The sequence below is a fragment of the Rattus rattus genome, chromosome 2, assembly GCF_011064425.1.
Source record: "Rattus rattus isolate New Zealand chromosome 2, Rrattus_CSIRO_v1, whole genome shotgun sequence".
NCBI lineage: Eukaryota > Metazoa > Chordata > Mammalia > Rodentia > Muridae > Rattus > Rattus rattus.
In genome coordinates this window covers 163,996,376-164,018,425 of record NC_046155.1, presented here as the reverse complement: position 1 = coordinate 164,018,425, position 22,050 = coordinate 163,996,376, and the positions used below count along the sequence as shown (strand labels likewise).

At 52.6% G+C, this 22,050-nt stretch overlaps 1 protein-coding gene across 2 annotated transcripts in view; it reads right to left on the bottom strand.

The window, feature by feature from the left end:
- Positions 1–1,573: 1,573 nt before the first annotated feature.
- Chst8 (carbohydrate sulfotransferase 8) overlaps positions 1,574–22,050 on the bottom strand; it is a 105,862-nt gene continuing 85,385 nt past the window's right edge. For both annotated transcript variants that reach the window (XM_032893867.1, XM_032893866.1), the window contains exons 3-4: positions 3,456–3,493; positions 1,574–3,048 (exon numbers count right to left, since the gene is read on the bottom strand). In XM_032893867.1, coding sequence (XP_032749758.1) covers positions 1,969–3,048; positions 3,456–3,493 — 1,118 coding nt within the window. In that variant the 3' untranslated portion in view covers positions 1,574–1,968. The remainder of the gene's footprint in view (positions 3,049–3,455; positions 3,494–22,050) is intronic.

The window sequence follows — 22,050 nt, the reverse complement described above, 5'->3', positions numbered from 1 at the left end:
AGTATAAGTTGCCCAGCTGGGTGGGACTCTAGGTGTCTTTCTGTTGAGCAGAGGCTACTTGATGCCCTGCCCCAGCCTCTGCCAAATGTACCCACAACCAGGAACACTTTCTGTGCGTTGTGAATTTAGTTTCGCTTGTGCCTGCTATTTCTGCCGGGCCACAGTTAGCCAGACCTTGCTAGCTTTCTCTAACATGGGTCTGCCTAGAGCTGGTTGTGGTTCGGGTCAGGGTGACCTTCTTGGCTTTCTGAGCCTCTGGACATCTGCCTTCAATGAGTCTCCTAAGTCCCGCAGGCTGTGACTAGTCTCCTCCCTGTCCCTCTGGGTCCTTCCCTATCTGATAGTCACTTCCAGTTGGAACCAGAGGGTAGCCTCACCCTTTGCTCAGGGCTCTGAGACAGAAGGGTGCCTGGGTTGCTTGTTCCAGTCCTGGAAGATTCCAGAGTCGACTACAGTGGAGGCAAAATGGAGGCGGACTAGCTGCAGCTGCAGCGAGTGTGGGCCCAGCTGGATTCCAGCACCAACTTCTGCCCCGGGGACCTGGCGCTGTCTCTCTTCAGGGACCCAACATCAGCTTCCTCACCAGTGGGGACAGCTGTAGGAACAGTCTCCCAGGAGGACCTGGGTATATCTGCCCACAAATGGATCCAAAAAGGCAGGCAGAGGTTCTAGGCAATCCTGGGGAGACAGGCAAAAGAATATCTGCTCCTAATACAAAGTGCTTTCCTCTCCTTGTAGACACACAGTCCACACAGCCCACTAGTCACACCCATACTGTAAGCACCAACGATCCTTCCACTGGGACCTTTCCAGTGTCGCTCAGGCTCGTGACAATCTCAGAATCCGTTATGGCACCGAACTGTACTTCCCCTCCCCCAAAGCCGGTTCCTCAAGGGTGAGTAATCTGTCAGCCTTGAGGTGTTTGGTCAGGTGAGTAGATAAGACCGAGGGTCACACTCAGGGTCAGGGATGTACTGGCTATAGCTTTAGCCAGCTCGGGGTAGATGTCTAGGAAGTTGAGGACGACATCGCTCCCCACGGTGAGAATCAGGGAAACCGACTGCGCTGCTCAGTGCCTTATGGGGCCCCCGGAGCAGTCTTCATGGACACCTGACAGGGAGTTTGCCCCTGTTCTGACAGTCCTCAGAGGACCTGCTGCAAGGTGAGATACCAGGGTCTCCACTCCCTCCGTGGGGACAGGTCTATAGATCTTTTCTCTCAGAGACTCAGCTTTCGCGGGACCCACAGGTGGTCTGGAAAGAGAAAGAACTCAAACAAACAAGCCGGAAACACACAGCAAGATCCAGTTTCAACAAAACAAAAGCAGGCTCCGTGGTTAAGAGCTCAGATTGCTCTAGCAGTTCAGCTCCTACTGGGAAGTTCTCAGCTGCTTGCCACTCCAGCTTTGGGGGAATCCGACCCCCCAAGTCTCCACAGACACCTGTGCTCATGCGCACATATTCACGCATAATTAATAGTTAAATAAATCTTTTACAAAATATCTAAGACTCTCCAAAGCACAGGGCAAGGTCCCTCCCTATGAACTTACAGCAAGACCCGGAGTAGACACCACTGCTCTGAAAACCATGTGCTTTATTCAGACCTCCCCCTGGGTCATAGAAAAGCAGCAAACCACGTGGTTTGTTTGGTACAAGGCAAAGGATAGGGGGATGTAGGACATCCCTTACCGCTGGGGCCCTCTTCTGGGCCTCAGGCTTCCCTGGTCAGCATAACTCAACTGAGTTCTTAGAGCATCCATCTGAGCCCTGAGTAGCAAGCTCAGCCAACCCAATGAGGAAACGGGTGTGGGACAAGGGTCACGGTCCATTGTCTGGGCCTCTGTGGCCCACCCAGGCCCACAGCCACAAGGCCTTACATCCTCAGATCCCTGTAGTAGAACTGGCCTGCCAATGCACAGGCGAGTGGGCATGACCTTCAGACCCCGCCCCTGACCAGCAGGCCCCGCCCTCAGTACAGGTCCGAGAAAGGCTTAGAGTAGTTGAACATCAGGTAATCCATGTAGTAGAAGTCGTAGGTTCGCTGTCGCTGCAGCGAGGAGAGCTGAGCGAAGTACTGATGGGTGATTCTCGATGTGGTCCGCGCCTCCTCGGAGTGCCTGTCCTTGAACCTCGGGAATGTCAGGTTCCCTGGCGCGTGGATGAGACGCAGGAAGAAGTTGGCGTCGTCCTCCATGCTCTCGAACTTGCCCACGAAGTCATAGTCGATGAGGCAGGGGCTGCACAGACGGCTAACATGGTCCCAGTGGATGTCCATGCCCACGGGCCGGTGGACATCCAGTAGGTACTGGACGAACTCGGGGAACTGCACACCAGAGCCAGTCCGCAGTGCCTCCCGCGAGGCGTTGGCGCGGTACCGGGCCAGGATAGCCTTACCAAACACAGGATGATAGTAGCTGTTGGGATGCTCAAACTTGTCTCGGAAAGCAGAGACCAGCCGCTCAAAGGGTTCCCGGACAAAGAGCATCTTGGTGTAGGTACTGAGCCGGTGCACGATGCCCTGCCGGTCGAAAGTATCCAGGCGCTTGAGGGCGCTGCCATAGTGGACGGTGTTGTGTTGGATATCCGCAGTGGATGAGGCTAACCCCGCCAGCACCATCAGCACCCGCTTCCAGTTGGAGCAGCCTGCCTTGGGGACCTCACAGTACAGCACGCGGTGGCGGTCCTCCACGAAGATGCGGGAGACATGGCGGGGAGTGACAGCTCTGCGGCTGCTGCTGGCCCTGTACTTGGCGCAGGCTTCTTGCATCAGACGCTTGCGTTCCTGCTGGGTCTGGTGCAGGCTGAGCCAACGACTGTCCACGGTGCGGGGTCTCGGCTGGGTTTCGGACGAGTTGTTGCCTCGCATGGTCCCTGCAGCTGGCATCTTTTTGATGAGCAGTCTCCGCCTGCGCTGCCGGAGTCGCAAAGGAGACCCCGCCGCCTTCGGGTGAGGTCGAGGCTGGTCAGGCGCCTGCAGTTGGAGGCCTCTTGGGGACCCGCTGGGTGAATCTCGTGTGACCCTTTCTGTGGGTATCCTCAAGTGGCTATCCTAGGACAAGAAGAGAAGTGGCTAGGGTCCATACAAGATTGCAGAAATGTGGGACCTGAACGGCAAATATAATTTCTACCACAAGGTGGAGCAGTCCCCCCAGGAACCTCGGCTTGGCGTGCTGGTGGGATGGGGCGGGGCATTGTTGGTGGCCTGCAGGCGGTGGGCACAGATTTACTGTGTTGGTTAGTTCAGTCCAAAGGAGTCATCTAACAGAGAAGGGAAATTCATGGAGCCAAAGCCCCAGGCTTTTTTCCCAAGGTCCCTGGAAAGGACCCAACACATTTTTCTTCCTATGAATGGATTCAGCATGAGTTCTGAATTGCCTTTCTCACCCTCTTCAACATCGCTTCCTGCTCCCCCTCCCCCGAGCCCCACCTGTGATTTATGGGATTCTTGGAACTTACATGCTGGGGATGCTGGGGCCTGATGCTGAACTTTATACCTGGAAGGCAACGGAGGAGAGAGAAGAGTGCGTTACACAGTGGGAGCACAGAAGTACCACATACCCGCTCAGCCCAACAGTCAGGACCCTCTCAAGCCATCTCCACATGACTCTGTCATTAAGTCACAGAGTACCCTTTCAAAGCTCGTGTCCAGCCTTTGTCCATGTCTGTCACCACATCCTGATCCATACTTGACCAGCCCCATGGAAGACAGGCATTTCCATACTCCTGGGAGGTTCCCTTGCCTGGACATTCACAGTATAACTTTGGCCTTCTTGGTATAGTCACAGGGATGATGTCCATTTTTGGCTCATCCTGGTGTCCCCCAAAAATGCGAGCAGAGCCAAGGCATGAACAAGTGCTGATTGGTGACTTGGGGAGAGATTTGTATGCTGCTGGCTGTGCTCTTTACTTTTTTGGTTGCTATGACAAAGTGTCTGATATGATTCAATTAAAGAAGAAATACAGAACTGGAGAAATGACTCAGTGGTTAAGAGCACTAGCTGCTCTTCTAGAGGTCCTGAGTTCAACTCTCAAAACCATCTAATAATGAGATCTGGTGCTCTCTTCTGGCCTGTGGGCAGAATGCTGTACATAATAAATAAAAATCTTAAAAAAAAAAGTTATATAGAAGAAGAAGAAAGAAGGAGAAGAAGGAGGAGAAGAAGAAGGAGAAGGATAAGGGGAAGGGGAAGAAGGGGAGGAAGAAGAAGAGGCGAAGGAAGAAGAGGAGGAGGAGGAAGGGAAGGAGGAGGGGGGAGGAGGAGGAAGAAGAAGAGGAAGAGGAAGAGGAAGAGGAAGAGGAAGAGGAAGAAGAAGAAGAAGAAGAAGAAGAAGAAGAAGAAGAAGAAGAAGAAGAAGAAGAAGAAGAAGAAGAAGAAGAAGAAGAAGAAGAAGAAGAAATAATACTGAGAGACTGTCCAGCAGTTTAGAGTCCTCACTGCTCCCCCAGGGAACATGGGTTCAATTCCCAGCACCACATGATAACTGACAACCATCTGTAACTCCATTTCCAGAGACTCCAATGCCTTCTTCTAGCCTCTGTGGGCACTACACACATGTGGACACACATGCAGCAAACACCCATACACAGAAAATTAAAATAATAAAATTTTTCTTTTAAAAAGAGGAGAGACTTATTTAGGGCCACAGTTTTAGAGGGATCGGTCCATGGCTGCCTGGCCTCAGGTGCTTGGGTAGAGCATCATGGCGGTGGAAGCACGTGGTAGAGGACAGTCCTTCACTTCACAGCTCACAAGGAAACTGAGAAAGCAAGATGGGACAGGGCCTGGGAGCAGATGCCTTCAAAGACCAACCTTCGGCGACTCTCTTCTTCAAGCTAGATCTCATTCTAAAGTTCTCAGATCTTCCTAAACAGGGCCAAAAGCAGGGGACCAAGCCTCTAACACAAACCTTGTACCAATGCTTTGATTGTTGTTGAGACAAAAATCTAAGATAGAAGCAAGATAGAAGGATTAACTTTATTTTTTAAAGATGTATTTATTTTATGTACATGAGTACACTGTAGCTGTCTTCAGACACACCAGAAGAGAGCATCAGATCCCATTATAGATGGTTGTGAGCCACCATGTGGTTGCTGGGAATTGAACTCAGGACCTCTGGAGGAACAGTCAGTGCTCTTAACCACTGAGCCACATCTCCAGCCCCAGAAGGATTTATTTTTGTTTCATAATTCCATGGTGGTTGAGGCAAGATGACTTGGCTTCTATCTCTGGTTGGAAATGATCTGTTATGTCTCAGCCAACAAGAAAGCAGAGATCTTAGGCCCAAACCAAGGCTGGGTATAGCCCTCTAGCCAGCCCCTATAGCTTTGTATCTGCCATTTAGGCTATGTGCCCTAAAGGTTCTGCAGCGTTCTCAAACAGCGCCACCACATGGTGGCCAAGTATTCAACCACCTGAGTGTGTGAAGGACATTTCACATTCAAGCTATAATAAGCCTTTTGGTGGAACACTTCATATCCAAACTATTATGTCGGCCAAGTTCTAGAACGTTCTCTCTGCCCACCAAAGAGGTTCCACAGGGGCTAGACAGGGGTCAGTCAGGGTAATGCGTTCTAGGAAAGTCAACCTTTGACCAGGCTAGGTAATTCTGCCTTAAATCATTTGGTGTGTTGAGTGGTTGCTTGGGTAGGCAGATATTCTGTTGAGAACTCTTCTGCTTCAGATCTCACCAGTCCACTGAGATATCAGGGACTCTGTTCCTGGGTCCTGGAGTGGACATTTTGCACTCTGAGACTTTGCTGAAAGCCGGTTACAATCAGAGAAACATTCGCCTCTCCTACAATCAGAGAGCCAGAGTGATGGCCAGCATGTTGGGGCACTGTGCCCAGCCACACCTGACCAGTTCCTGGCTGAGAAGGGAAGGAATGGTTCTGGTGGGCCAGCACTTCCCCTGTGAATCGAGCAGAGGCCAGTGGCTATATTAAGCTGAAGGGGGATATCCAGGTTGTCACTGACCCATACAGTGGATTTCTCTGTGGGATCCAGTTTCTTGGCTTCAGTGTTGTTCCCTTGATCTCATGGTGCCCAGTCTGAGGCTGTGCCCCATGTCTACTTCATTCATTAGCAACTGAGGAAGTGAACAAAGGCTTGGGATGGAAAACCCAGATGGCTTGAGCTTCCTGGAACTGTCACTGTGTGTGTGCACATATGTATAGTAAAGACATTTGTGTGTGAGCATACCTGTGGTGTTTTCCTTAACTGTTCTCTACCTATTTTTTTTTTCAGGTTTATGTGTGTGTATGTGTATCTGGACGTGTGTGTGTGTGTGTGTGTGTGTGTGTGTGTGTTGTGCAAGCATACCTGTGGTGTTTTCCTTAACTATCTACTACCTAATTATTTTTCAGGTTTTGTGTGTGTATTTATGTGTATTTGGATGAATGTGTGTGTATCTGTGTGTGTGTGTGTGTGTGTGTGTGTATGTGTGTGTGTGTGTTTTTTCCTAACTGCTTTCTACCTTATTTCTTTCAGGTTTATGTGTGTGCATTCATGTGTGTCTGCAGGTTGTGTGTGTGTGTGTGTGTGTGTGTGCCTATGTGTTTGTGTGTGTGCATGTGTGGGTGGGGACCCAAGGTTGACAGATCTTCCTCTTTCGCTGGCTACCTTATTCACTCGGGTCTCTCACTCATTACTTCAGCTGGACTGGCGGACTAGTGAGCCCTTGGGATCCTACATCCCCGGCACTGCCGGGCTGGCATTTTTACTTTGATTCTTGTGAGCAGACAGTTCTTATGCTCGCACCACAAACACCGAACTCAGTAGTTCTTGAGACTCCAGAGTCTTCTTTTCCAAGAAGGGGCCACCGTTTTATACCAAGCTGGCCTCACATTTACAATCTCCCTGCTGCTGGCTCTCTGCTACCACACATAGCTTCCAGAACCTTCTTCAACTCCCAAGTGAGGCAATGCATTAGGCACTTTCTCGTTGCCATGGCTTGAACACTCGACAGAAACAACTTGCGAGAGGAAGACTTTATCTGGGTGTACAGTCTCAGAGATTTCAGTGCACTCTTACTGGGGAGGCGTGCGGTAGTCACGGTAACAGGAGCATCACGCAGACTCCTCCCACAGTAGCGGACAAGGAGCAGAACTAGACTCAAAGGTCTGCCCTAATGACCCACTTCTCCCTGCCAGGGCTCTCCTGAAAGCACCATGGACTTCAAACCACGCTACAAACCGGGGACCAAATATTCAAAACATGAGCCCGTCGGAGCCATTTTGAATCCAAACCTTAGCAGATGGAAGAAAAGGCAGACCTTGGGCACACCATCGCTTTCTTCTGGTAATCTTGGATTGGGTACAAGCGATGCTCTTTTGGGATAAAGGATACACCTTCCTGGTATTCACAAATCTGTGTATGTGACACACACACACACACACACACACACACACACACACACACACACACACACACACGGCTCTTTGCAAACAAGCCTTCTGGTCTCTTCAAAAGAGACCATGGGTGAGGGAGCTCCATGCAGAAGTGGGGCGAGGGATGAGTGCCTGGCTTGGAGGTGAAGCCCCTGCCAGGTGACCCCTCATCCTCAGTCTATTCCATCCTCACCGTGCCTGCCTCCCCAACCCATCCTCTCTGTATTTCAGCAAAAGCTTCCAGAGCTCATTTCTCTTTGCGTGGGGTCCTCTCCTGCTGCCAACGATGACAGATCCCTTCACCAGAAGGGACCGCTGCAACCGCTCCGTTTCCCTCTCCACCGGCGTTCCTTAATTATTTTCTTCTGGTGACGGCAGCTGGCTCTGCTAAATCACCTCTTCTCCACAGAGTCTCAGACACAGGGATTTACTCTGGTTGTCACGCCTGTCAACCTGTCAAGGTGTGATGGTCCTTATTTATATTCCCTTTTCTGGAGCAAACCAGTCATGCTAACTTTGACCAGGAGGGGCTGAAGAGCCGCTGACAGAGGCTCCCCATCACTCCGTGAAGTGAGGCCACATCAGCTGGGGCTGTGGACCCTGTCCCCTTTCACCCGTGCAGGAGGACCCGGTCTCGTGTATGCTGCCTCCAAGCCACTGGGAAGCTTCAACAGATGGCCATTCCTGGGGAATCAAGGGCACAGGATGAAGGGAAACCTTCCTGGACACAACCCAAAGACATTTGCCCACCAAGCCAAGCTGGCTGCAACAGTCCACTTGGCAAAGAAATTTTATATTGCAATTAAAACAGATAAAGGCATTTGGCTCTCATGTGGAGCCAGTGTAATCAACTGTGCAATCCCAACCCCTTAAACTCAGGGCCGTTCATTGGGTGGCGATGACCCCAACTCTCCACGGCCACTTCTGAACAGACAGAACCATAAAGAAGGGAATGCAATTGACCCCCCATCCCCAGCCCCGCCTCCTACATGCTCGTGCCAATGGTTTCAGCTCCAAGAGTGAGTTTTCCATGTCTTGTTTAAATAAGGTGGAAGCTCTGGGCAATCAAAGCTAGACATCAGTGTATGAGGCTGGGTGGGGAATGTGCGTGCCCTCGGGACCAGGAAGGTCAGCTAACCATTGTTGACCCTCAGGTCTGGCATCAGTAGCATGGGGCTCGTATGAAGAGGAGGCTACGGCTTCAGTACAGCCACCTCAAACCCAACCCAAGGCCCTAAGTAAACAGTCTAGATAAAAAAAATGAATCTTGTCAGACATAGTGCATAGTAATCCCAGTCCTCAGGAGGCTGAAGTTGGAGAAGCACTAGTCCAAGGTTGGCCTAGGCGATGAGTAGATTCAAGCTCAGTTTGAATCAGTTTAGAAAAACCAGTGGCTGGGGACATGGCTTCGTGGATAAAGTGTTTACTTAAGACTAACCAGTGAGGGCTGGGGGCATGGCTCAGTGGTAGAGCCCCTGCCTAGAATTCCCCCAGTGAGGGGATGGGGGCGTGGCTCAGTGGTAGAGCCCTGCCTAGAATCCCCCAGTGAGGGACTGGGAGTGTAGCTCAGTGGTAGAGCCCTGCTTAGAATCCCCCAGTGAGGGGCTGGGGGTGTTGCCCAGTGGTAGAGCCCTGCCTAGAATCCCCCCAGTGAGGGGGCTGGGGGTGTGGCTCAGTGGTGGACCCCTGCCTAGAATCCCCCAGTGAGGGGCTGGGGGCGTGGCTCAGTGGTACAGCCCTGCCTAGAATCCCCCCCAGTGAAGGGCTGGGCGTGGCTCAGTGGTAGGGTACTTGTCCTAGATTTCACCTCCAGGGAAAAAAGACAGCAAAGTGGGCCTGCTGGGCAGTATAAGTAGGGATCCCCAGGCCCCTCTTCCTTCCAAAGACACAGATGCTGCTGTGTATCTGCCTCCCACCCTCACCCAGGACAGGAGACCCTTAAGGTCAGCCACACCCGCTCTCTGTTCTCGGTGTCTGGGTTACCTGCTTGCTACTCTCAGTACAACGTTAAAAATCTGTAAGAACACTTCAACCCTCTGCACAGCAGGAAACAAACAGCTACTTTCTCCTTCTGGAAAGATGACATTTGAAGAAGTACACATGATGTGAGAAGAGTGAGCACCATGAGAAGAAACAAGGCACGAGTTATGGGGGCTGCGGCGTGCACCGTGCAGTGAACTCTTAGTTGTCTGGGTGTTTTCTTCTCAGTTTTGGCTGAAAACCTTTTGGTTTACCAGCTAAGGGGAAGCTAAAAGCTAGTGATAGGCAAGACTCATCCTTCTGTCTTTCCCTTCCTTCCTTCGTTCCTTACTTTCTCCCTTTCTTCTTTTCTTCTTGGACTGAGGTTAAAACTCAGGGTTTCATGTATAAGTCCCTCACTGGGGGATTCTAGGCAGGGGCTCACCACTGAGCCACGCCCCAGCCCCTCACTGGGGGATTCTAGGCAGGGGCTCACCACTGAGCCACGCCCCCAGCCCCTCACTAGGGGATTCTAGGCAGGGGCTCTACCACTGAGCCACGCCCCCAGCCTCTCACTGGGGGATTCTAGGCAGGGGCTCTACCACTGAGAGCCACGCGCCCCAGCCCCTCAATGGGGGATTCTAGGCAGGGGCTGTACCACTGAGCCACGCCCCCAGCCCCTCACTGGGGGATTCTAGGCAGGGGCTCTACCACTGAGCCACGCCCCAGCCCCTCAATGGGGGATTCTAGGCAGGGGCTGTACCACTGAGCCATGCCCCCAGCCCCTCACTGGGGGATTCTAGGCAGGGGTTGTACCACTGAGCCACGCCCCAGCCCCTCACTGGGGGATTCTAGGCAGGGGCTCTACCACTGAGCCACGCCCCCAGCCCCTCACTGGGGGATTCTAGACAGAGCCACGAGCTCTACCACTGAGCCACGCCCCCAGCCCCTCACTGGGGGTTTCCAGGGGCTCACCTGGGGGATTCTAGGCAGGGGCTCTACCACTGGAGCCACGCCCCAGCCCCTCAGCTGGGGATTCTGGGCAGGGGGCTCTACCACTGAGCCGCCCCAGCCCCTCAATGGGGGATTCTAGGCAGGGGCTCTACCACTGAGCCACGCCCCAGCCCCTCACTGGGGGATTCTAGGCAGGGGCTCTACCACTGAGCCACGCCCCAGCCCCTCAATGGGGGATTCTAGGCAGGGGCTGTACCACTGAGCCACGCCCCCAGCCCCTCACTGGGGGATTCTAGGCAGGGGCTGTACCACTGAGCCACGCCCCCAGCCCCTGACTGGGGGATTCTAGGCAGGGACTCCACCACTGAGCCACACCCCCAGCCCTACAAAACCAGGTTTCTTCCACCTTTCCCTCTTTTTCTTCTTGTATTTTATTTTTGAAACAGTCTCACTGTATAGCCCAGGCTGACCTCAAACCTGCAATCTTTCAGTTTCGGGCTTCCAGGTTCTGGAGTTGAAGGTGTGTAACAACATGCTTGGCTCTCATCCAGTTTCTTCATAATCAGGAGGGACAAAGTCTGTGGCTGAGTTGGGGAAGGGCTTCACTTGCATGTGGGGATTCTGAGTAGAAGGACCTCATTTATGTGTTCCCTCTGCAGAGATATAAGGAGATCTACTGGGTTCCGTGCTGAAACCCCAATCCCCAATGTTCAGGAAAAGCTGCAGAAGACAACCGGGTCCAGCTCTGTGGTCAGATGGTGTAGGCATTTGGCACTAATGTCTAACAGTACCCAGAAAGGCCTGCAAGTGCTTCATGTTGGCAGGAATGTCACATGTGAAGGTGACAGCTGCTCGGGCTATTCAAACCCCAGTCCCAGGTCCTGGCAGACAGTATTGAGAGGGTCCTGCCACTCTGGACTCTGTGGTCCACAGAGGGAAAGCCACTGCAAAGGAGTCAAAAACAGAAGGAAGGGGTGGGAGAGAGCCAGGAGAGGCAGAGGGCAGGTTCTAGGTCCAAGTCCACCCTCGAGTCTTGAATCTTCTGGCTAAAGATACCTCAAAGCAGTCCACACTGTCTCCTCACGTGCCTGTTCATACGGGGCTTCCCTGGTAAGTTTTTGGGGTTTGGATTGCTCCCCCAGACTCGGGCTTGTCTCCCTTTGTCTCACAGCTTGTACAGAGACCATGCTCACCACCCCGTCCCATCCCTCCCAGACTAGCAGTCAACATGGTTTCCACTTCTTGATGAGAAGTGTGTACCTGACACATGCTCTGACAGGACCCAGTGCTACAGGGCAGGCCTTGTGTGTGACCAATGCTGAGCTGAGCTGAGGAGAGGCCGAAATCCTGGTGCAGGGAGGCAGGCTGAGAGCGGGAAGGTGCTCTGCCCACTGGGCTCAGAGATAGTGAGTGCCTGAGCAAGGAGCCAGGTACCATGCATATCACAGGACACATGGAAGGTTCCTGACTGAGGGGTTGTTGTTTTGGGTTCTGAAGAAGAAAAACCACACTCAATAAGTAGTACATGCATGGAAAAGATAGAATGAGAAAGGGAAGGAGGGGGAGAGACACAGGTAAAGGAGAGAGAGATTTTGAGGAGTTCACTCAAGTCATGACCGTTACACAGGGTAACCTGGAAGGCAGAGAGGAGGTGATATTACAGATCGAGTCAAAAGCTGTTCGAAGGCAGAATTCTCTCTTTGATAACGTGAATCTTTCTGTCTCCTCAAGACCCTCAATGGATTGGGTAAGGCCCACCCACACTACTAGTCAGTCCTTTGTCAGTCTTAGCATCCGAGGCTCTAAATGTCGATCACATCCACTGTGTACATTTACCACAAACAAGCAGATGAAGGCTGGCAGAGCTACCCTGGCTTCCTTTCCTAGATGGTGGCTGCTAGTGAGTATCTAGGAAAAATAATCAAAGCAGTTCTGTCCCGTTGGAATGCTAGGGGTCAAGACCTGAAGAGGCTGGGGCTGGAGAGATGGTGGCTCAGTGGCTAAGAGCACTGGCTGCTCTTTCGGAGGACCCGGGTTTGGTTTCCAGCACTTACACTGTGTCTCACAACCATCTGCATCTCCAGTTCTAGGAGATAGGGTGCTCTTCTGATCTCTGGGGGGTACCAGACACTTGTAAAGTACACATACATGCACGCAGCCAAACCACTCAATATATATAAAATAAAATCATAAAATAAAATAAGAAATAAAGGTGTCGGCAGGGCTACACTTCCTGTCAAGTCTCTGGGAAGGATCCTTCCTGTCTGTTCCAGCTTCTGGCAGTTCCGGGGTGTTCCCTGGCTTTGGACCACGTAAATGTACTCTCTGCCTGTTATCTTCCCGTGGCTGTCTTCCCCAAAGATCTCCCTTTACTTGATTATGCATGGGGAGAGCCTGTGTGGCCACAGTTATGAGCACTGGGGGTGGCGATGTCTGCTTTGGGGGAGGGCACACCATTCAACCTGAATCAGGAGAGATGTTTTTATGGGTCTGTGGAGTGGTCCCCAGGGCAGCGCAGGGAGCAGCCTAGATCTTGGCAATGGGGTGGGATGGAATCTTTGGATTCTTGGAGGACTGTGTTTGGTGTCTGTGTAGAGGGGTGGGGTGGGACTTTTTCTTGTTTACCTCTGTCAGACCTGAGCAGTGCCTAGTAAACTCTAGGAGCTCACTGAGTGCCTGTGGTAAGGCAGACGCTCCCAGACTGTGTTGGTACCAGATGTGGGGTGGGAGTTGGGTCTCTCCTTGCGGTGACTGTGGCTAGGCTCTGACTAGATTCATGAACCCTTTTGGGGTATTTCTTCAGTGCGGTTCCATAGGAGTGGCAGGTGCCTGTCGGGTGGTCAGGTGGATAGGGGTGGCCAAGCTGAAGGATCTCCTACCACTCATGGCTTGATGGCCGGGGGGCCCTGCCTTCCCCTGACGTTAGACACCCCTAGCTGTCTGTCACCATCTGTAGCACATCAGGCTGGGGTCCTGTTCCCAGGCAGTGGCCTTGTTATGGACACACTTCCTGTGGCTCTCTTCCCTCCAGCCCAGGTCATTCTGACCTCTGCTGGCTCAGGGGTGAGGGTTGAATTGCCCTGGAGGATCTCTAAATGCCTCTCGGTGAGCGGGCGCCTGTACACGGGTCCCCGTTAATGTATGCAGATGAGATGCAAAGTGAAAGACCCAAGTGCTCGGCAATTAGAGAGCAGCCTGGGCTCTAGGCACCGGATTTGGATGAAAGAAACCTCACGGAAGGGCTTTAAATCCTCACGCGTGTTCACAGGAAAATTCAATTTACTAAATTGCTAGATTACAGGGCATAGCCTGGACTGGCCACAGTGCACACCCACATGGCTGCACATGGGGGGGGGGTTTCCAGCCAGGAGAGTCGTTCCCATACAGATGCTAGCTGTTCCTAGACCCCCGAAAGCTGGCTCTCAGGTTGGCACGTGCACTTTGAGGGAGGCGGGATTCAGACCAGTCATTCTCAGGTGACACGCTCAGCTGTCACTGTCCCTGCAGGGGCGCCTATTCTCCAGCCTGGAGCCTTGGCTTCTCTTGGTTGGTGTCTTCTAGTTGTTCTGATCCTAAGTGAGTTAGGCCAGATGAGGGTTGGCCATGGTTCATTTTCTGGATACCCAAGACTCGGTAATGGACCAAGCACAGTTCATTTGGCTCATAGTCCTGAAAGCTATAAGCCCAAGAGCATGGTCCAGCACTGGTGAGGGCCTCTCTGCGGTGTCAAAGCACAGCCGAGCACAGCACAGGGCAGGAGGGCTGGAGCTTGCAAACTCCTTTCTCTCTTTTGCACTCCACCTCCTTTTCTCTTTGCAGCTCTAAGGTTTGAGCCCTGGGACTCCCACAAGTCTGGCAGGCCCTCTACTACGGAGCCATGCCCATGGCCTCTTGCTGGTGGATTCTAGGCAAGTACTCTTACCTATGAGCTACGCTAAAGCTTGCCCCTTCTGTTCTTACTAAGACCCTAATCCTATCAAGGGATGGGGCTAGCCTCAGAACCTCATCTAACTCTAATTCCCTCCAAAGTACCAAGCATCATGTGAATCTGGCGATTAAGTTGGAAAACACATACATTTGGGGAGCACATGAACTCATAGCAGAGGTTACACGGATCCTCCAGTTTGGACTCATCCTGGGACACGGCTTAGAAGAGTTGTCTGGATAATTTGTTTTTATTTATGGGAGACAGGATCTGGCTGCATAGCCCAGGCTGGCCTTAAACTCATGATCTTTCTGCTGCAGCCTCCTGAATATTGGGATAACGGGTATGTGACCCTAGGCCTGGGTACCTGGGTACGAGTCATATAGTTTACTGAGGCAGCAGCGTATCAAAAAGGGAGACTGAGAGCAAGAAACTGTAAGGTGGGCGGGAGAGAGAGAGAGAGACAGGCTTGATTGCTGTGTGACCTTGAATTCTCTAAGTCTCACTCATCTTGCAGGTGGCACAGGGCATTTGGAGCCACCAGCTGGAGGCTGCCATCTCCTGGTATTTGGATGTCTTGGTCCCTTTCCCAGCAGCTATGTTCTTGGACACAGCTGCTGCAGTGGTGAGGGGTCTCCGGGCAGGTCAGTAGAGGAAGGAAGCAGGACTCGCCTGTCTCTGATGGATGGGTACTGGTCTGATGAATCTGGCCTCTTCCTGTTTTGTTTAGTAATTCCATTCCCTGCCTTTGTGATTAGGATTCTCTATTCAACTGGGTAGTTCCCTGTCAGCTCAGCCTGCACTATGAATTCCCTGGGAGCTGTCAAAGACAAGCCTGTAGAAGCTGTCTGTCAGTCAGCCCGCCAGCCGCTTGGCTAGTCTGTGAACCCAGCAGCTGCCCAACCCGACCCGCAAACAACAACCTGTCCATCACTTGGTGGGGGAAGGAAGCCCTAAACATGTCACTCTTTTGTATGCCCCGCCCATCTATCGGGAGAGGCCCTGAACTCCAGCTTCAAAGTGCTTCTTTGTTTAAAGCCTGGGGTGATTCCCACTGTGACTGGTGTGTGTGTGTGTGTGTGTGTGTGTGTGTGTGTGTGTGTGTGTGTGCCTGTGTATGTGCTGCTGTGATGAGATTTCACCCCATGTCTTACGGTCCAGTATACCATGCATGGGGAAGTGTCACGGTGTACAGACATGTACTTTCCACACAGCAAGGTTTCTGCTATGTGATATGGCGTGTGCGGGGTTCGGGGAGCACTTGAAGTCGCATGCCTGCTGGTCTCAGAGTCTACATACACGGCTTAGCAGAAGACTTACCTGTCCTTCAGGTGCCCTTAAATTCAGGACAGGTAGGTAGTAGGTAGTGAATGGATGGAAAGCAAGCAGGGACAACACCCATGAGCAGCACCCTGTGGCCCCCGGAACTCCCGTTTCTGTCTCCCATACTGGAAGCACCTGCAGGGAGCTGGCCCTCGGGCCACCACAGCAGAACCATCCTGCTCTCCACCACCATGTGCTCCCCCACTCAACATGGACAAGTACCTAGATGGGCCTGGTTGTGTGCTGCCATTGCTGAAAGTGTCATAGCCAGGAAAGGGACGGTTTAGCACCAAACTCTATAGCCCAGTTAGGGACAGGCAGGGACCAGGGACTTCACACGTGCAGCCTACAAGGACTGGAGCCTGCAGTAGGCAAGGCCAGTTAGCTAAGGACACAAAGCAATGGCGGTTGGCGCCTGAGGTTGGCATTGCTGGCAGAGCTCAGCTGCTTTGCCTCGAGAGAGCAAGGTTCACAGGGCGAAGGGAGCCAGGCAGCTCCCAGAGAGAAGGAGGAACACTGAGACTGAAGGGTGTTGAGAAAAGGCAGGGCTGAAAAGACTGGAAGGGTGTGGCAAGCAAGGGACTTCATGGTCCTAAAAGCACCAGACTTTATCTCCCAGGGTTCAAGACCTGGGCTTGTTCTGAACTCAAGGACCGCCGTGAGATGAGGAGGACCTGAAGAGAGATCAGCAAGATCCATCTGTGACCAGGAGAGAGACCCCAGAGGCCTGGCCAAGACAATAGTAAAACCAAGGAAAGGCCAAGATGGATGCTTCAGCTTACCGGTGAGCTTCCTACCTGAGCAGTGGGCTGCAGGGGAGGAGTCTGACCTTGGAGCTGATTTGCAAAATGTAAATATTCCCACCCAGGCAGATTTCATGCTGCTGCTCTGAACGCGGAGCAAAGCCCTCCTCGGCTGGTAAAAGCTGGCTTCAGCTCAGCAGCAGGACCTGGGGGCTAGCCGAGAGTGGAGAGAGGCAGCTACTGGTCTCTCTCTGGCTTGAGTGTTAAGTTGGACTTTGGTGATTTTGCTGAAAGGAAACAAGTCCCAAGAGAGTGATTATGGCATTGCCTAGTGGAGAGGGGCAGGAGGGGAAGGAGAGGAAGAACTGGGGCTGGATAGACAGACATAAATGTTCTTGCCCATTTCTTGCTGGTGCTGCGTGTGCACATGTATGTGCACATGTGTGCATGTATTTGTGCACATGTGTGTGTGTGTGTGGTGTGTGTGTAAAAAACTAGTGCTTACCATGACATCACATGCCTATCATCCTAGCACTTAAGAGATGGGGCAAGGGCACAGGAATTCAAGGCTAATCTTAGCTATGCAGTGGGCTCCAGGCCAGCTGAGGTTCTGTCTAAAACAACCAAACTTAAGCACACAACAGGGTGAGTGTACCTGCTCACAGGCCAGAGTGCCTGCGGATTGCCCTCCTCCCATCTCAGCGGGAAGGTGGTGAATTTGGTTTAAATAGTATCGAGTCCCAAGGAATGAAAACATGAAGGAACTGGAGCCTATGGGGCCTCCGTGGAGAGCCTCGTACTAGCATCAACTGGCCCTGCCCTGTGCTGACCACTCCAAGGACAAGCGTGCTCACCCTCTCCCTTACTGGCCTTTGGAGGCAGTCTGTGGGGCAGCCTCATTACCGTAGCGGCTTGACCGAAAGATAATGATCTTTCCAGCTTCAGCCGGCCTCTGGATGTGTCGCTCAGGCAGTGGCGTCAATTACTGAGCTGGCCTGTGGCTGTCAGACCTGTCACAGCTGCTCTCCGTGATACCCTGAAGAGCCACAAAAGCGAATCGGTCTTAGCGGATGCCTCTTTGGAGTGGGCATGTCGCTCACGCCCTGTCCTGAGTGAGGCAACTCGCCCCACCACCTCTCAGGAAAGAGGGTCACCTAAGGCCTGTCTTGGGGTTCAGGGGTGGGTGCTCGGACTCTTGGTGGCTGTGAACTGGTAGTCAATGCTGACCCCTGATTCTATCCGGAGGGCTCCCTGAGTCTTCCAGTCCTGATCCAGCAGGTCGGGCAGGCAACTACACCGGCAGGGCCCTCCCACCATCCCATTCCACATTTGACCACAGGGACCTCTGTTCAGTGGAGGATTGGATTGCAAAGAAAGCCCAGGAGCTCCCTAGGCCATTCCCGCAGGGGCGGGGTTGGGGGTGGGGGGCAGCAGGAAGTCCAGGAGAGCTTGGCATGGGGTCTGAGTAGCTATAGTCCATATTTGGAAAGGAAAAGAAATCTCCCAGGAAGGGCTTTCAATCGGAGTCAGGTACAGCCGAAGACTGGGACAAGAGTAACCCAGGAGGCTCCGGCCTGAAGCCCTGTATATAGGAGTGTAGGTAAGACCCCAGACTACAGATGTGAGCCTTGGGCTACAATGGATGCCTGGAGAGACACCTCCTTCCCTGTTTCTATAATGGCCAGCCTTTGCCCTGCCTAGTCCAGATCCTGTACGCGCTCCCTCGGGGTCCTCTCCCTGGAGACCTCATGCAGCCTGTAAGTAGGTTGAGCACATGGGCCCCAGAGCGTCTGTCCGACGCAATGAAGACAGTAACCTTCCCGGCGGACTGAGTTCTCCACATACACCCCTCAAGCCCCATGCACCGTAGAGCCAAGAAAGCCGCCTGTTCCCAGGGCCCCGAGGGTTCCTGAGAGCCTGAGGAAGTGAAGGAGGGGTTTCTAAGGGCTACATATTCAAAGGTCATTCTTGGGGCACCTCAGAAGCAGCCTGACGTCATGGCGTGGATGGGGAATGAGAGGTCGTGAACTCTGGGGGAGAGGGGCAGGGGAGGGGGTGGTGCGGGGTGGGGGCGATGGTAGATTCTGTTGAATAATGGAGGGCTTAGTGGGTTGGGGTGAGCATGAGGAGGGTGAGGAGAGCTTCCAACCAACGGTCAGGTCCTCTCCAGAGTGAATTCTTTCAGGGACGAAGGAGCCCCTGGGGTTGGGGGTTGGGGGGAGGAAGAATGGTGTTGTGCTAGCCCAAACCTGAAGTGCAGATCTGACCATTGCCTGAGTGCAGGAGTCTCTATAGGCAGTGGAGGCTGGGCGCTAATAGTGCCCATTAGCCAGTCTGGGGCTGAACGCCTTGACTTGATTTCATGGTTTATTGACTTGGGGGTAGGGAGGGCCCGCACTCTGTAGCCCAGGCTAGTTTCAAACTTATGGGTCAGCCTCTTGAGGGCCGGGATCGCAGACATGAGCCACCGGGCCCATCTCCCACCTCATCGGTGGGAGGCAGCAGAGAAACAAGCTGCACCACGCGACCTGGCAACACCCAACACCATCTTCACTTGTAACACCACGCTCCTTAGCAATGACCCGGCACAAAAGCATAGACGGTTATCCAGAATGTCCACCCTTGTCACGTGTACTTAGAATTTGTCAGCGTCCTCAGGAACCCCTCAGTGAAGATGCTCCCAGCTTTATCCCCAGTTCTACCAGGCAGGATGTGCAAGGGTCCCCGTGTTCCCCTGGGTTGGGAAATAGGGGACACTGAATATTCTGGACCAGATCATCCCTTCTTTGCCTTGAGTACTGAGGCTGGACATTTAGACGTGGTCTGGCTCTGCAAATAGAACTTGATCCTCGTGTAATGACCGCCTGTGTGGCTGGGGTCATTGTAGAAGGACAGTTAAAGATATTCTGAGCTGTTCTCTGGCTTCCTTTGAAATCCAACCATCATGGCTGCTCAAAAGATTGAGTGAGCTGATGACAGGCATAGAGGTGGTCCCTCTCGGATGTGTGTTTCTGGAGAAAGGAAGACCCCAGAGTAAATCACCAAGCAGATATTTGGGGCCCTTCTTTGTGGTCATGCCGCATGCCCCTCGAGGAAATGAAAGAGGTCAGGCTTGTGTCTTTGGCCTTGCGTGTGTGGAGCTGGTGGGTGGGCCATCCTCTCGAGAATTAATGACTTTCGAGCTGCCTTGCCCACTGAGGCAACTTCTGCAGGATTAAACGTCATTCCTTCTAATGACTTGATTTATATCCAAAGGTTTACTGCTCCAAACAAAATATTGGAACAATGGCAATAAATCACGACGATCCTTCCAGCTGCGACTAGCATGTCTGCTATTTGTTTGGGAGCAGACTGGGGTGTGGAGGGTGGGAGTGGGAGATGCTGGGTAACTGTGCCTGGGAAGCAAGGTGAGCACAGTACACGGCTGGTGTCGGGTAGCAGCTAGCTTGGATGGGGCACCAGAGGGCTTCTGATGCCTGAGGCTTTGTGAAGAAAGGATTTCAGAGAAGGATTTACAGAAGCCAGAAATCCCCTGAGCTCCAAGGAGTAGCTTGGAGTGATGGATGGTTTTGATGGTGGTGTTCTGAGCTTCCAGCCATATGCCCTACTGTATCCGTAAGTGGAAGATGCAGAGATGGGCCGGCCTCGATGGCTCTGCGGGGATGAGCTCCCTAGAAGAATGGCAGGTGGCAGGCAGGGTGGCCCTAGGCTGGCTTCTGTCTCACATGATGGGCAGAAAGCGCTCCTTGAAATGAGGCCCCTGCACTGCAGAGTGAGAGCTCAGAGGATCTGAGGGCAACATCAAGTCCCACTTCATGACAGATCTGGATAGAACCCAGCCGGCTCCGGCCAGAAGTCTGGAAGAGCGTGCACCTCCTTGTGGGTAGAACTAATCCCGGTTCTGGCACCAAGATAGAGGGAAATTGGAAGGAGGACAATACAATATGGGGGTCCAGTTACAGGCCAAAACTGGCTCTTCATGCACAGCAGAGCTGATAAATCTTGGGAAGACTCTCATGGCCTAGAATATCAAAGCAAAGGCAGGATGCCCATAAGAGGCCAGAGTCCGGATGACACAGGGGTGAGCGATCTGTTACAAGGCATGTGTGAAGTTATGATGGGACTCTGAAATGTCCCCCACAGGCTTGTGGTATTGTTGTTGTTGCTGCTGTTGCTGTTATTGTTGTCCAGTCATGACGTTTTGCAGGCTTGAGGGAGGTAGGTTGTGGCTGATGTAGGCCACTAGGGAAAGGCCTCTGGATGTAATGTCCACCCTAGTTCTGACCCGCTTTCTCTGTTTTCCTGCTCGCCCAGGATGTGAAAGGCCATTGCTTCACACTCCTGCCACCACAGGGGGAGTTGCTGTGCCCTGCCGTGCCTTCCCCTCCAGATCGAATGGAATCTCCTGGGACCGTGGACTCAAATCCACCTTTCCTCTCTGAAGTTGTTTCTGTCAAGGTTTCTTCACAAAATGCAATGGGGTGCTGGCCCTGGATCAGGGCGCACTTAACCGGGAGGTGCTCAGGTCTCCCATGTCAGATGCAATGAAGCATGGGGAGGGGAGGGGCACACGACAGCATGCTGACGGAAGGTGGGGTGGCGAGGATGGTGCATGGCGGTGTGTGCCACATGTGTGTGGGGGCGGGACAGTATGTAGATGGTGTGCTGATGGCAGTGGTAAGGGATGGAGGTGGACGGTGGGCGGTGGTCAGAGTTTTAAGAAAAGGGTTTAAATTGGGTTCCTAGCAAGGGTGGGTGGCAGAAGGCCAGACAGCAAGCATCAGCACAGGGGTGGGAGGTTTGGACTGGGGGCGGGGGAGCATTGGTGTCTAACTATACGCCACGGGCAGGCGTTGGTCTCATTTTTTTGGTTCTTTTTTTCGGAGCTGGGGACCGAACCCAGGGCCTTGCGCTTGCTAGGCAAGCGCTCTACCACTGAGCTAAATCCCCAACCCCCCGTTGGTCTCATTTTACTGGCTGGCGGGTACTGGCTGCGGTGTTCCATAGAATTAAATACAGGAAGCTTGGGGACTCTGACCTTTCTGGCCTCCAGGACGCTCAGGGCAAGATATGGAACCACGAGTCCCCCCACTGACCTGTGTGAGCCCTCAATATAGAACCCTGGCTCCTGGGAAAGACGTTGCTATCCTTTTTTCCTCTGCAAACACCCCCCAATGTCAAACTACAACACCTCCATCCATCTTTGATTAAAACAGGTAGAAAAAGGAGAAGGGCTGTTTGCTTTATAAAGCCTGGAGAATTTTGATAATGAAACCTTCCGAACGTCAAGTTCGGAAAACCTCCCTAATTCCAGGCAGATAAGGGATAATGGTAACGTATTTCAACTTCAAAAGCAAAAATAACCTTTTATCACCGAATTTAACAATGTTGCTGGCGAAATATGTTAGGAGAATGTAAAATGCTATTTAAATGATAAAATGCGCTGTCTTGGACGGGCAAGGATTTTAATTGCTACAATCAGAGTCCAAACACACTTCCTTGCCGGGCCTGACAGACGCAGCTAATGACAGGGTGTCCATAACGGAACGACAGCGAGGAAAAGGGTCATTCTTGGCTTCTGTCCTCTCCCGGGGGAACTATCCAGCTCGACAGCTGTCTGGGCTCGGCCGCACTCATCAACATCGGTGCCTTGTGAAGTAGGACTAGCCTCAGATATTAATATTAATCAGCTATCACATTAATATTAATCAGTTAATATATACTTCCCATGACAACAAGAGATAAAGGAAGCTTATTAGG